General features: G+C 55.3%; 2 protein-coding genes across 3 annotated transcripts in view; both read left to right on the top strand.

Moving 5' to 3' along the window:
* The window catches only part of BRD4 (bromodomain containing 4), a 97,762-nt gene extending 93,973 nt beyond the window's left edge, over positions 1-3,789 (top strand). For both annotated transcript variants that reach the window (XM_037992165.2, XM_007995579.3), the window contains exons 15-20: positions 631-743; positions 845-1,007; positions 1,134-1,264; positions 1,392-1,597; positions 1,677-1,923; positions 2,204-3,789. In XM_037992165.2, coding sequence (XP_037848093.2) covers positions 631-743; positions 845-1,007; positions 1,134-1,264; positions 1,392-1,597; positions 1,677-1,923; positions 2,204-2,272 — 929 coding nt within the window. In that variant the 3' untranslated portion in view covers positions 2,273-3,789. The remainder of the gene's footprint in view (positions 1-630; positions 744-844; positions 1,008-1,133; positions 1,265-1,391; positions 1,598-1,676; positions 1,924-2,203) is intronic.
* Positions 3,790-7,281: 3,492 nt separating this feature from the next.
* EPHX3 (epoxide hydrolase 3) lies at positions 7,282-13,656 on the top strand. The gene is made up of 8 exons (XM_007995576.3): positions 7,282-7,512; positions 8,630-8,917; positions 9,025-9,110; positions 9,496-9,653; positions 9,802-9,930; positions 12,510-12,613; positions 12,703-12,839; positions 12,950-13,656. The coding sequence occupies exons 2-8, from the start codon at positions 8,675-8,677 to the stop codon at positions 13,173-13,175; spliced, it is 1,083 nt and encodes a 360-aa protein (XP_007993767.2). The 5' UTR covers positions 7,282-7,512; positions 8,630-8,674; the 3' UTR covers positions 13,176-13,656.
* The last annotated feature ends 228 nt before the right edge of the window (positions 13,657-13,884 follow it).

Raw genomic sequence — 13,884 nt, forward strand, 5'->3', positions numbered from 1 at the left:
AAAGAGACAGCTCCAGGCCTTGTTCTGCCTGCTCCCCACTCGGCCCAGGTGGAGGCCAATTCCAGACTTCCCTCTTCTGTGGGGTGTGCAGGCTGAGTGGGGAATTAGGACCATGGGGAGGGTCCTGAGCATCCCCAACCTCAGGACTGAGTCCTGTACCCCCTGCTGTCATCCAGGTGGGCCAGGCTAGTTGGCAGGAACCCAGGCTGAGCTTTGTGGGGTTAAAAAGTATTAGGGCCCAGGCCCTGCCAAGCCCACATGTGTCAGGATCTGTGTTTGCCACAGCATCCCATATGGTTCTGAAGCACACAGGAGGGTCAGACACCAGGACTGGTGCCACAGGGCTCCAGAAAGCCCTGCTGCACACTGAGTTATTACCCACGTGGAGGGGGACACAGGGCACTCAACCCTTTGGGGGAGGGGTCATGTCCTCACCAGGCCCAGTCTCTTGCATGGGTCTTTACTTTCTTGAGCTGGACTGATGGACCCTTGTCCCAGGGCCTGGGTGGCATGTGCAGGTTCTCCGTCCAGCCCATCTTTTCCTTCCCGACAATTCTCTCAGGGCCCAAGTGGCCCAGGGCCTGCAGCTCTAAGCCAGCCCCTTGACATATTCCTTGTCCCCTCTCCTAGGTCACCTCCGCGAAGCCCCCTCCCCGCTTATGATACATTCCCCCCAGATGTCACAGTTCCAGAGCCTGACCCACCAGTCTCCACCCCAGCAAAACGTCCAGCCTAAGAAGCAGGTAACGGGCAGGGCTGGGCCATAGTCTCCAGGGCCAGGCGTGGACCGGGGCCGGGGGTACCTGCTCACCTCACCAGCTGCTGTGTGCCTGTGCCATCCCAGGAGCTGCGTGCAGCCTCTGTGGTCCAGCCCCAGCCCCTGGTGGTGGTGAAGGAGGAGAAGATCCACTCACCCATCATCCGCAGTGAGCCCTTCAGCCCCTCGCTGCGGCCAGAACCCCCCAAGCACCCGGAGAGCATCAAGGCCCCCGTCCATCTGCCCCAGCGTGAGTGCCCTCTCCGCCCACAACCAGGGCTCAGGTCCCCAGGCCTATGTTGGATGTGAGCTTGCAGTGGGGCTGGTGGACCATGCGCCGCCGTGGGCCTGGGCCCATGGGCTGTTTATGTTCCAGGGCCGGAGATGAAGCCTGTGGATGTCGGGAGGCCTGTGATCCGGCCCCCCGAGCAGAACGCACCGCCACCGGGGGCCCCTGACAAGGACAAACAGAAACAGGAGCCGAAGACTCCGGTTGCACCCAAAAAGGTCGGGATGGAGGTCCATGGGTGTCGTTTGCCCCTTGGCCATGGAAGGTGCCATGCTGGGCATGCCCCCTGCTATGCCCTTTAGGCACAGCAGACCTCTCACCCACCCCAACCTCTCTGTTCTGCAGGACCTGAAAATCAAGAACATGGGCTCCTGGGCTAGCCTAGTGCAGAAGCATCCAACAACCCCCTCCTCCACAGCCAAGTCATCCAGCGACAGCTTTGAGCAGTTTCGCCGTGCTGCTCGGGAGAAGGAGGAGCGTGAGAAGGCCCTGAAGGCTCAGGCCGAGCACGCTGAGAAGGAGAAGGAGCGGCTGCGGCAGGAGCGCATGAGGTGGGCGAGGGCTCTGGGCGGGGCATGGGGACTCCTGGGGCCACACCAGTCCCCAGGCTGACTGGGACCCTCTGCCCAGGAGCCGAGAGGATGAGGATGCGCTGGAGCAGGCCCGGCGGGCCCATGAAGAGGCTCGCCGGCGCCAGGAGCAGCAGCAGCAGCAGCAGCAGCGCCAGGAGCAGCAGCAGCAGCAGCAGCAACAACAAGCGGCTGCAGTGGCTGCCGCTGCCACCCCCCAGGCCCAGAGCTCCCAGCCCCAGTCCATGCTGGACCAGCAGAGGGAGTTGGCCCGGAAGCGGGAGCAGGAGCGAAGACGCCGGGAAGCCGTGAGTCTGGAGGCCTGGTGGGGACCTTGGCCTAAGGGTTAGCTCCTGGGGGAGCTGGGAAAGGGGTACTGGAGACTGGACAGGGAGGGGCAGCAGGGGAGCCCAGGCCCTGCTGGTCAGCGTGTGGTCCTCTGGGCTCAGATGTAGGGGCCTGAGTGCTGTGTGTGAACGGGATGGGCGCTATGAAGGGTCAGCCCTGGGGAGGGCAGTGGGTGTGAGGACTTGGAGCTGCAGGGTGGCTAGGTCACCCTCCTGACTCCCTCCTTCCTTTCTCCTCCAGATGGCAGCTACCATTGACATGAATTTCCAGAGTGATCTATTGTCAATATTTGAAGAAAATCTTTTCTGAGCGCACCTAGGTGGCTTTTGACTTTGATTTTCTGGCAAAACATTGACTTTCCATAGTGTTAGGGGCGGCGGTGGAGGTGGGAGCAGCGACCAGGGGATGCCTCAGGGCCTGGCCCTCCTGCATGCTATGCCCGGGGCAGGCCTAACGGGCAGCTGAGGATTGCAGAGCCTGTCTGCCTTACGGCCGGTCGGACAGACGTCCCGCCACCCACCACCCCGCACAGGACGTCCGCTCAGCGCACGCCTTGTTACGAGCAAGTGCCGGCTGGACCCAAGCCCTGCATCCCCACGTGCGGGGCAGAGGCCCTTCTCTCCGCCAAACATCTACACAGTATACACAGGACATCGTTGCTGCCGCCACCGTGACTGGTTTTCTGTCCCCAAGAACGTGACGTTCGTGACGTCCTGCCCGCCAGGAGTCCTTCCCCACACCCTAGCAATCGCCGCCCGCTCCCAGGAGGCCAGGGCAGGCCCGCGTGGGCTGGAAGCGGGCGAGGCCAGCCCACCCCCTCGCTGGCACTGACTTTGCCTTGAACAGACCCCCCCGACCCTCCCCCACAAGCCTTTAATTGAGAGCCGCTCTCTGTAAGTGTTTGCTTGTGCAAAAGGGAATAGTGCCGTGGAGGTGTGTGTGTCCATGGCATCCGGAGCGAGGCGACTGTCCTGTGTGGGTAGCCCTCGGCCGGGGAGTGAGGCCGCCAACCAAAGTCAGTTCCTTCCCACCTGTGTTTGTTTTGTTTTGTTTTTTTTTTTCTATATATATTTTTTGTTGAATTCTATTTTATTTTTAATTCTCTCTTCTCCTCCAGACACAATGGCACTGCTTATCTCCGAAATGGTGTGATCGTCTCCTCATTGAGCAGCGGCTGCCACCGCGCTGTGGGTAGTGTGTGACCGTGGCTGTACTGTATAGTGAACATAGTTGGCATATCTTTGTTTGAAGTTTGTTGGTGACTCCACCAAACTGGTGTAAAAAAAGAAAAAGCTCAAAAAAATCCACAAAAAAGACAAAACACACAAAAAAATCCTGCCTATATTTTACTCAGTTTCAAACTTTATTAGTCTATTTTTAATTATAAAACCAGAAAGCTGCGATAATTCTTTTCCTTCCCTTCCCCCCCCACCCATTTGTTGGCTTTTTTGTTTTTTAATGTCAGATCTGTTGAGTTGGGTTTTTTTGTTGTTGTTGGTTTTTTTTTTTTTTTTTTACTGAGAAAGGAAGGGCCAAGGGATGAGGTGGGCACCAGACCCTGGGGGCGCCACAGACTGAGACTCCCCCACCTGGCGCCCAGCCCTGACCAGCTGGCCACTCCTGCCCATGCTTTTTTTTTTTTCTTCTAATTTTATAATTGGAGCCCTTGGTGAGGTTACGCGTGCCATGAGAACCCACTCTACACCACGACGCTGGTGCCTCAGTGTTGGCCAAACTCTGGAGTCACTGACTGGTTTGACTTTCATAACGGTGAATATGCATTTGGTCTGTACTGATCATGGAATAAACACATCTCTCTTTTTTAATGCTGGCGTCTCCCTGACATTTCTTTGTGAACTATTGCCTAGGCTAGGCCCAGGGGACCCCCTGGACCCCAGACCACCTCTGTACAGGATCTACCGCCAGGGATTACCTAGCCTCTCTCCTGTGACCTGTCCCTGTCTGCCCTGGGCAGGAGCCATGCAGGCTCATACCAACCACCCCAAGCTGAAGCTGTGACACAGAGCCCGGTACCCATCCTTGTGGACCCTGGCCGAGGTGGAGGGTGTACTCCAGCAGAACCCTGGCCAAACTCCAGACAGTATTCTTCCCCTCCACCCTACTCCATCCTGTCCCCCCATTCACCAAAGGTCTTGGGCCACTTCTCCCACCTTGCCTGCCTCAACCTAACTCCTTTCATTTAAGCTCAGGGTTAACCAGATATTCTTAGATAAGTCTACATCCCCCGAAATAGAATCCTAACCCCCCCATGCATACACACACACGCGTGCACATTGCTGTCCCAGAAAGCCCACAGGTGGCCACCCTGCCTGTGTGCCCACCTGTGTACGCACATGACCCAGCCACAAGGCACGGGTGACGGCCAAGAAGAGCCCCTAAGATGTAAGATACAAGTATATAATTTATATGTATGCAGAGACAAACTGAAACATTTCTAGGACTGTTTATTAGCCTACATCCCCTCTTTTTGACCTGAAAGGTCCTTTATTGTCTTTGGATCTGCCAAATCTCCCTGTGAGGGTGTGGTTCAGGCATCCAGCCAGAGGCCCCCCACTTCCTCGATGTCCCTGCCCACTCAGGCACTTCCTCATACACCACTGTGCCACTTCAAGTGTGACGTATTTAGGTTCTTTGGGGTTTCTTCCATCTCATCCCACCCCCTCATTTTTGTTCCTTGTTTTGTTCAGACACTTCCCCAGGCTGGGTCCAACTGCTGAGCTGGATAGTTTTCTCTGCACCTTCCTGCTGAAGATTTAACTCTGCCATGGCCTTCTCCACACCTCCCTGATGGGTGTCTCTCTCACTGGGTTGTAATTAGAACTGGGATCTATTTAATTTCTCCAGCCATTTCCCAACCCTTCCCACAGTACTAGAAATCTTAGTCCTATACCAGAGTAAGAGGTGTGTACAAGCCCCCACTGTACTGTATGCACGGATCGCTTGGCCAATAATTATGTCAGTGAATCTGAGAGCTGTATTAAACACTTTAGACATTTGTAGAAGGGAATTCATAGACTTTTCACTTATATACGAAAGGTTCTTTTTTTTTTGTGCAGTTCTCATTGCAAAAATAAACATTTGTACTGAATATAAAGTTACTCTCCTGTGACGACTGCTGTCTTTTTGTTTGAGGGTAGACAGAAGCGGGGAAGGTGAGGGCGGGGGGTCAGTGATGTGTAGCAGAGGAAGAAGGGAGGTTTCCAAGACATGCACCCCACCCATGCGGCCAGATTAGCGGAGTCAGGATGGAGAGATCCTGGGAACATCAAATTGTGAGAGAATTGATTTAATGGAAGGTGTAAAAGAAAAAGCTGCCAGGCACGGTGACTCAGTCCTGTAATCCCAGCACTTTTGGGAGGCCGAGGTGGGAGGATCGCTTGAGGTCAGCAGTTAGAGACTAGCCTGGCCAAGGTGGTGACACCCTGTCTCTACTGAAAAATACAAAAAATTAGCTGGGCGTGGTGGCACACGTCTGTAGTCCCAGCTACTCTGGAGGCTGAGGCAGGAGAATCGCTTGAACCCTGGAGGCGGAGGTTGCAGTGAGCGGAGATCATGACACCGCTGCATTCCAGCTTGGGTGATTTGGTGAGACTCCCAACTCAAAAAAAAAAAAAAAAAAAGCTTTGATGTAGGCTAATCACACAACAAAAGAAAGGTAGTGGTTAAGTAGTCCAGGAAGAACAAAAGTTTGTACACTGTGGGCAATGTAATCATAGAGGTCTATTCAGCTCCGAGATGCGTTATTTACTGAGGCAGAACATAAACCACTATTCACCTTTAAGTAGCAACTTCATGGACTTAATTATGGTCCCAGGACAGTAATGTTTAGCAGCCTTGACAGTTCAAAGGTATATGGATAAAAGTGGGAGGCGGAAAGGGGCAAGAGGTGACAAGTGGAGTTTTTTTTTTTTCTTTTTTTGAGACGGAGTCTCGCTCCCTCGCCCAGGCTGGAGTGCAGTGGCCGGATCTCAGCTCACTGCAAGCTCCGCCTCCCGGGTTTACGCCATTCTCCTGCCTCAGCCTCCCGAGTAGCTGGGACTACAGGCGCCCGCCACCTCGCCCGGCTAGTTTTTTTGTATTTTTTAGTAGAGACGGGGTTTCACCATGTTAGCCAGGATGGTCTCAATCTCCTGACCTCGTGATCCGCCCGTCTCGGCCTCCCAAAGTGCCGGGATTACAGGCTTGAGCCACCGCGCCCGGCAGACAAGTGGAGTGTTTTTAAAGGAAACTAATAGGGAAACAAAAAACAGCATGTCCAGGGGTAGTGATGTGAGCAAGTCTGTGGCTAATGTCATACATTGATTAAGTCAAGAAATAGAGGCGGGGCATGGTGGCTGACATCTGTAATCCCACTTTGGGAGGTGGAGGCTTGAGGATCGCTTGAGGCCAGGAGTTTGAGACCAGCCTGGACAATATAGCAAGTCCTCTCTATGAAAAGTTTGAAAAATTAGCTGAGTGTGGTGGCACAGGCCTGTAGTTCCAACGACAGGTTGTAGTGTTTGAGCCCAGGAGTTCGAGGCTGCAATGAGCTATGATCGAAACCCCATCTGAAAAAAAGAAAATGCTAAAAACCTTCCAGTGGCTGCTTCCGGGAGGAAGGGTAGGTGTAGCCACAGATTGCTGTCTTTTTCCCTACATCTTTGTGGATGGCTGTTTAACAGGATGTATGTCTTCAGGCAAATGACTTCATCCTCGAATTTCAGGTTCATGATCTACAGGATGTGATTATGCTACTTCGACTTAATAGGGTTGCTATACGGGTTAAGTGATGGGTGTCCCTAAAATGTTCAAGGATATGGGGAGAAGGTTGCAAAGTAGGAGGAAGAAGCTGGCTGGTGTTTTTTTTTTTGTTTGTTTTGTTTTTTTGAGTCCAAGTCTCGCTCTGTCCCCCAGGCTGGAGTGCAGTGGCGCAATCTCGGCTCACTAACCCTCTGCCTCCTGGGTTCACGCCATTCTCCTGCCTCAGCCTCCCGAGTAGCTACAGGCGCCCGCCACCACGCCCGGCTAATTTTTTAATATTTGTTTGTTTGTTTAGTAGAGACGGGGTTTCACCATGTTAGCCAGGATGGTCTCGATCTCCTGACCTTGTGATCCGCCCGCCTCGGCTTCCCAAAGTGCTAGGATTACAGGCGTAAGCCACCGCGCCCGGCCAGAAGCTGGCTTCTTGCAGGGACAGCAGGGCCGCAAGGCTCTGTGACTCTAGGCCCCATCACACCCGGCCCTGTCCCACTTCCTTTTTCGGCCAGAACCCCAGAACCCCAGTGATTCAATAGGTCGGGTCCTCCTCGGGGGAACCAGGCCTGCCCTCTAGGAATCAGGGTATCCCCGCCTCCTTGGCCAGCTCTCGGAGCCTGGGACTCAACACCTGCCGATTGGCTGCCGGGCCAGGACCTGTCGCTTGGGCATCAGTGGCCGCCGCCGTCCAATCACAGACGTACAGGGGCGGGCGTGCGGGCCTGTTGGACCAGCAGGAGGACGGCGACCGGCCGAGGCCGCTGGACCCGCCGTTGGAATCACAGCTGGGTGAAGTCAGTGCTGCTAGGTCTTTGGAGCCAGACCGAGGGGAGGGTCGCGCGCCCCAGGGTGGGGAGCACCAGGCGGGCGTCGGCCGGGCCTCCCGAAGCCTCCTCGAGCCGTTAATACCGCCTGTGCCTCCCTCCTAGTCCTACATCTGGCATTGCCTGTTCTTCTTCTTCGGCTTCCAAGCCCGCCCGACCCGCCATATTAGGTCCCGGCCCCGCCCTCCGTCTCATTGGCCCCCCCTACCCAGGCCGACCCTCAGCTCTTTGGCCCAGGCTCCCGCCTTCTCCGCCCAATGTTAGGCCTCACCTTCTCTAGGATCCACCCTCTCCCCGCCCACCTTCATAAGCCACACCTACCACTCCAACTCTCCTTTCTGGCTTGTAGGCCGCACCTACTCTGCATATGCCCCGCCCCTCACTCCAGGTCCGCCCACTTAACTGAGGATCCAGGATCCCCTCCTTAAGGTTTGGGCTCGGAATTGCCTTTTTTTTTTTTTTTTCTTGTGACGGAGTTTCCCTGTTGTCACCCAGGCTGGAGTGCAGTGGCGCGATCTGAGCTCACTGCAACCTCCACGTCCCGGGTATAAGCGATTCTCCTGCCTCAGCCTCCCAAGTAACTGGGATTACAGGCGCCCACCACCACGCCCACCTAATTTTTGTATTTTTAGTAGAGACGGGGTTTCACCACATTGACCAGGCTGGTCTCGAGCTCTTGACCACAGGTGATCCGCCCGCCTCGGCCTACCAAAGTGCTGGGCTTACAGGCATGAGCCACTGCGCCCGGGTCGGAATTGCCTTCTTTAGACCCTCGCCCACCTGCTGCTGAGTCCTCCTGGGCCCCGCCCCAGTCCTAAGCCCCGCACACGCCCTGCTAGGCCCCGCCCATTTCTTTCCCCCCTTTCCAACCCGTTCCTCCCCAGCCTCTGCACCCTACCCTTATTTCCTGTCCCTGTCGCGCCCAGGTGTTTACCTGGCACTCAGGTGAGTCGTGCGCTCCGGAGGTTTCGGTCGGAGCCGCCTGCCTCTTCCCTCAGCGCGTCCCACAAACCCCGACGGCACGGAGGGGCCCCAGGCCAAAGGCGGTGGGCCCCTGAGCCCTGACACCGCCTCGCCACTGCTGCAGGTGACCCCGGCCGGCAGCGCCGCCGTGGTCCCGGAGCGCAGCGACATGCCCGAGCTGGTGGTAACCGCGCTGCTGGCGCCGTCGCGCCTGTCGCTGAAGCTGCTGCGCGCCTTCATGTGGAGCCTGGTGTTCTCGGTGGCGCTGGTGGCCGCGGCGGTCTACGGCTGCATAGCGTTCACGCACGTGCTGTGCCGGCCCCGGCGCGGCTGCTGTGGACGCCGTCGGAGCGCGTGCCCCGCCTGCCTGAGCGACCCCTCGCTGGGCGAGCACGGTTTCCTGACCCTCCAGGTGATCGCACGGGGGCGCTATCGGGGCTGCGGGGTCGCGTGGGGTCGAGACGGTTCAAGCCTAGGGAGGGAGGGTTCCTCAGGCTTCAGGCCGTGCCCTCCCCCTAGAGCTCGGGCCTGCGTCTGCACTATGTCTCGGCTGGACAAGGCAACGGACCCCTCATGCTGTTTCTGCACGGCTTCCCTGAGAACTGGTACGTCTGGGGCCCAGGGGCCTGAGGCGCACGGGACTCGGGGGCAGGTGGAGCTTGGGTTCCCAAGAGGCAGTGGGGAGGGCTGCGTAGATCGGGACAAGCTGAACATAGATGGGGACAGGGGTACTGGCCAGCATACCCAGGATCCCTAGGCCCTGAAGGGACAGGACAAAGGGGTACTGAGGTTGATTGAGGCTCCCTGGATTCAGGGTGTAGTTGGCTTCAGCCTCAGCCTCTGCCTCTGCCTTTGCCTGGGATTCCCCATCCTCCTTTTAGGGGAAGTTTAGAGCAGGAAGGAGGGGTTGCCAATGGTCGCTGATGGGCGTAGGGTGCAGGTGCAACCTGAGGGCCCTGACTCAGCCTCTCTCCCCCACCCGCCTGGCAGGTTCTCCTGGCGTTACCAGCTCCGGGAGTTCCAGAGCCGCTTCCATGTTGTGGCTGTGGATTTGCGAGGTTACGGCCCCTCAGATGCACCCCGGGATGTGGACTGCTACACGATCGACCTGTTGCTGGTGGACATCAAGGATGTCATCCTAGGCCTGGGTGCAGACATACCCCCATCCTAGGCGTGGCCTCCCTCATCCTGCACACACACATACCCCCACTTTCTCCTTGCTGGAAACTACTTCCCCCACCCCTGCTTCAGTCCTACCTGGCACCTCACTTATGCCAGCTCCTTGGATTCCCACAGGTTACTCCAAGTGCATCCTTGTGGCCCATGACTGGGGTGCCCTCCTTGCCTGGCATTTCTCCATCTACTACCCATCCCTGGTCGAGCGGATGGTTGTGGTCAGTGGTGCCCCCATGTCGGTGTACCAAGGTGTGTGTGGGAGTCCGGGACACTGGGATGTACTTGTGTGCAAGGGGGCAGGTACATGTGTATGTGTTTGCAATTCTCTGTATACCTGTCAACACATCAGGGGCCAAGGGTGCAGCGATCAACCCAGGTCCCTTCCGTTGTGGAACTCGTCATTCGGAAATTAATGACACGCCAGACCCAGTGGCTCACACCTGTAATCCGAGCCCTCTGGGCCGCTGAGGTGGGAGGATCACTTGAGGTCAGGAGTTCAAGACCAGTCTGGTCAACATAGCAAGACCCCAACTGTCTCTACAAAAAAAAAAAAAAAAAAAAAAATTGTCATTGGTGGTGCATGCCTGTAGTCCCAGCTACTCGGGAGGCTGATGCAGGGGAATTTCCTGAACCAGGGAGGTGGAGGTTGCAGTGAGCTGAAATCATGCCATTGCACTCCAGCCTAGGCAACAAGAGCAAAACTCTGTCTCAAAAAATAAATATATAAAATAAAATATGGTCAGGCATGGTGGCTCCCGCCTGTAATCCCTGCACTTTGGGAGGCCAAGACTGGTGGATCGCTTGAGCCCAGAAGTTCAAGACGAGCCTGGCCAACATGGTGAAACCCTGTCTCTACCAAAAATACAAAAAAGTCAGCCGGGCATGGTGGCGCACACCTGTAGTCTCAGCTACTCGGGAGGCTGAGGCAAGAGCATCGCTTGAACCTGAGAATTGGAGGTTGCAGTGAGCCAAGATCGCACCACTGCACTCCAGCCTGGACGACAGAGTAAGACTCTGTCTCAAAAATAAAATAAAATAAAATAAAAATCAATCACAATACACTTAGGACTAATCCACATTTTTTTTTTTTTTTTTTGAGACGGAGTCTCGCTCTGTCGCCCAGGCTGGAGTGCAGTGGCCGGATCTCAGCTCACTGCAAACTCTGCCTCCCAGGTTTACGCCATTCTCCTGCCTCAGCCTCCCGAGTAGCTGGGATTACAGGCGCCCGCCAACTCACCCAGTTAGTTTTTTGTATTTTTAGTAGAAACGGGGTTTCACCGTGTTAGCCAGGATGGTCTCGATCTCCTGACCTCGTGATCCACCCGTCTCGGCCTCCCAAAGTGCTGGGATTACAGGCTTGAGCCACCGCGCCCGGCCATCCACATTTTTTTATAGCATTTACAGTAACAAGGAACGTGCACACAGTAACCTACTTAAGGCTCCTGGGCTTATGAAGGTTGTGTTATCCCCATGTTCCAGCTGGAGGAAACTGAGGCTGGGGAGATTAACAATGTCTATCATATCACCTGATGTTAATACTCAGCATTGTGGTCATAACTGTGCTCTCTCTCTTTCTCTCTCTTGTTGTTGTTGGTTTTTTTTTTTTTTTTTTTTTTTTGAGACAGAATCTTGCTCTGTCGCCAGGCTGGAGTGCAGTGGTGTGATCTCAGCTCACTGCAACCTCCGCCTCCCAGGTTCAAGTGATTCCCCTGCCTCAGCCTCCCAAGTAGCTGGAATTACAGTCCACCACGCCAGGCTAATTTTTTGTATTTTAGTAGAGACGGGGTTTCACCATGTTGGCCAAGATGGTCTCAATCTCCTGACCTCATGATCTTCCCAAAGTGCTGGAATTACAGGCGTGAGCCACCATGCCCAGCCACTTTTTTTTTCTTGAGATGGAGTCTCGCTCTGTGCAGTGCAGTGGCGCAATGTCAGCTCACGGCAACCTCCACTCACGGCAACCTCCGCCTCTCAGGTTCAAGTGATTCTGTTGCCTCAGCCTCCTCAGTAGCTGAAACTACAGATGTGTGCCACCATACCCGGCTAATTATTTTGTATTTTTAGTAGAGACGGGATTTCACCATGTTGGCCAGGCTGGTCTTGAACTCCCGGGCTCAAGCGATCTGCTGGCCTCGGCCTCCCAAAGTGCTGGGATTACAGGAGTGAGCCACCACACCTAGCAACTTCTACCTCCTGGGTTCAAGTGACTCTCTTTCCTTAGCCTCCAGAGTAGCGGGGACTACAGACATGTGCCACCATGCCCGGCTAATTTTTGTACTTTTAGTGGCGATGGGGTTTCATTATGTTGCCCAGGTTAGTGTCTAACTCCTGACCTCAAGAGATCTACCCGCCTTGACCTCCCAAAGTGCTGGGATTACAGGCATGAGCCACCGCACCCGGCATATATATATATATATATTTTTTTTTGTAGATACAAGGGTCTCCTTAAGTTGCTTAGGATGAACAGGGAGTTGTGTCTGTCTCATTCACTGCTGTATCTAGAACAAGGCCTGGCATGCAGTAGTTGCTCAATAAGTGTTAGCTGAATAAAGCAGAAGAAACGCACCCTGGCCTGGGCAGGGGAAGCACACCAGTGGATATGGGGGTTCCCAGGAGATGCCCCCATCCTGTGGATAGTGAAACATGGCAGGAGGGAATGTAGCTGGTGCCCACGCCAGGAGGGGTGTCTGGTACCTTCACAGACCCAGGCAGGCAGCAGTGGCATTCCTGAGGCTTGTGTGCCTGACCTGGGTGTGTGTAGGGGTGCAGGTGTGTGGGGCCATCCCAGGGGCAGGCCTTACATCTGTCCCCTAACCTTTCCATCCCAGACTATTCCCTGCACCACATCAGCCAATTCTTCCGTTCCCACTACATGTTCCTGTTCCAGCTGCCCTGGCTGCCCGAGAAGCTGCTGTCTATGTCTGACTTCCAGGTACAGAGGGTACCGGTTGAAGGGAGGAGGGAAGCAGGTCAGGGCTGGGCAGACTGGGCACCGAAGCCAGAGTCCTGCTTTGTACCTAGATTCTGAAGACCACCCTCACCCACCACAAGACAGGCATCCCACGCTTGACCCCCAACGAGCTCGAGGCCTTCCTTTATAACTTCTCTCAGCCTGGTGGCCTCACTGGGCCCCTTAACTACTACCGAAACCTCTTCAGGTAAGACCAGATGCCAAGCATGATGAACTCAGGAGATTTGCAGGGGCTGGGCAGGGGTGGGAGGCAGCCATCCTTCTGCCTGTCTGTCTGTCTGTCTGTCCTGGCCACAGGAACTTCCCCTTGGAACCCCAGGAGCTGGCCACACCCACATTGCTGCTGTGGGGGGAGAAGGACACTTACTTGGAGCAGGGGCTGGTGGAAGCCATCAGCAGCCGCTTTGTGCCAGGCCGCTTGGAGGCCCACATCCTGCCAGGCATGGGGCATTGGATCCCACAGAGCAACCCCCAGGAGATGCACCAGTACGTGTGGGCCTTCTTGCAAGACCTGCTGGACTAGTGGCCCTTGCTGGCCTGCCCAGGAGGCATGGATACTTAGGAAGGAACACACATATCTGCCTGTGCCTGGAAGTCCATACAATGTCCATACATGGGTGGACTCTTGAATCACTCATACGTATGGGACTCCTGGATCTCACACAGGTACACCTATGGGTGCCTTGGGACACACTAACCCCTGTACTCACAGGCATGGATGCATGCATGTGTAACAAGCACTTTGACCCTGGGAACTGGGTATACCTCTCCTCCAGTGGAGCTAGATGCCAAGGGGCCTCACTCTGCTCTTTGCCAAAGTCGGTTCTCTGACATAGCTGCACAAACCTTAAACCCTGACCTTCCTGTCCCCGCCTTCCACCTCCTACCTGGGTCTTCAGCTCAGTGCTACTCTAAATACGATACTGCTGACTGCATTTGGCTACTTCAAGTTAAATGTATGTTAATTGAAATGAAATACAATGAAAATGCAGTACTCAGTCACACCAGCTGTATTTCTTTTTTTTTTTCCCTTGAGACGGAGTCTTGCTCTGTTGCCCAGGCTGGATGGAGTGCAATGGATGCAGTCTCAGCTCACTGCAGCCTCCACCTCCCGGGTTCCAGCGATTCTTGTGCCTCAGCCTCTCGAGTAGCTGCGACTACAGGTGCGTCACCAGGCCTGACTAATTTTTGTATTTTCAGTAGAGATGGGGTTTCACCATGTTGGCCAGGCT

Source organism: Chlorocebus sabaeus, chromosome 6 (assembly GCF_047675955.1).
Source record: "Chlorocebus sabaeus isolate Y175 chromosome 6, mChlSab1.0.hap1, whole genome shotgun sequence".
In the NCBI taxonomy this organism is placed as follows: domain Eukaryota; kingdom Metazoa; phylum Chordata; class Mammalia; order Primates; family Cercopithecidae; genus Chlorocebus; species Chlorocebus sabaeus.

Bases quoted from the DNA above. Each gene is read 5' to 3' on its own strand.
- EPHX3 (XM_007995576.3), top strand. From the start codon at position 8,675: ATGCCCGAGCTGGTGGTAACCGCGCTGCTGGCGCCGTCGCGCCTGTCG. The intron at 12,614-12,702 runs GTACAGAGGGTA...CTTTGTACCTAG, and splicing joins TGTCTATGTCTGACTTCCAG to ATTCTGAAGACCACCCTCAC. The intron at 12,840-12,949 runs GTAAGACCAGAT...TCCTGGCCACAG, and splicing joins TACTACCGAAACCTCTTCAG to GAACTTCCCCTTGGAACCCC.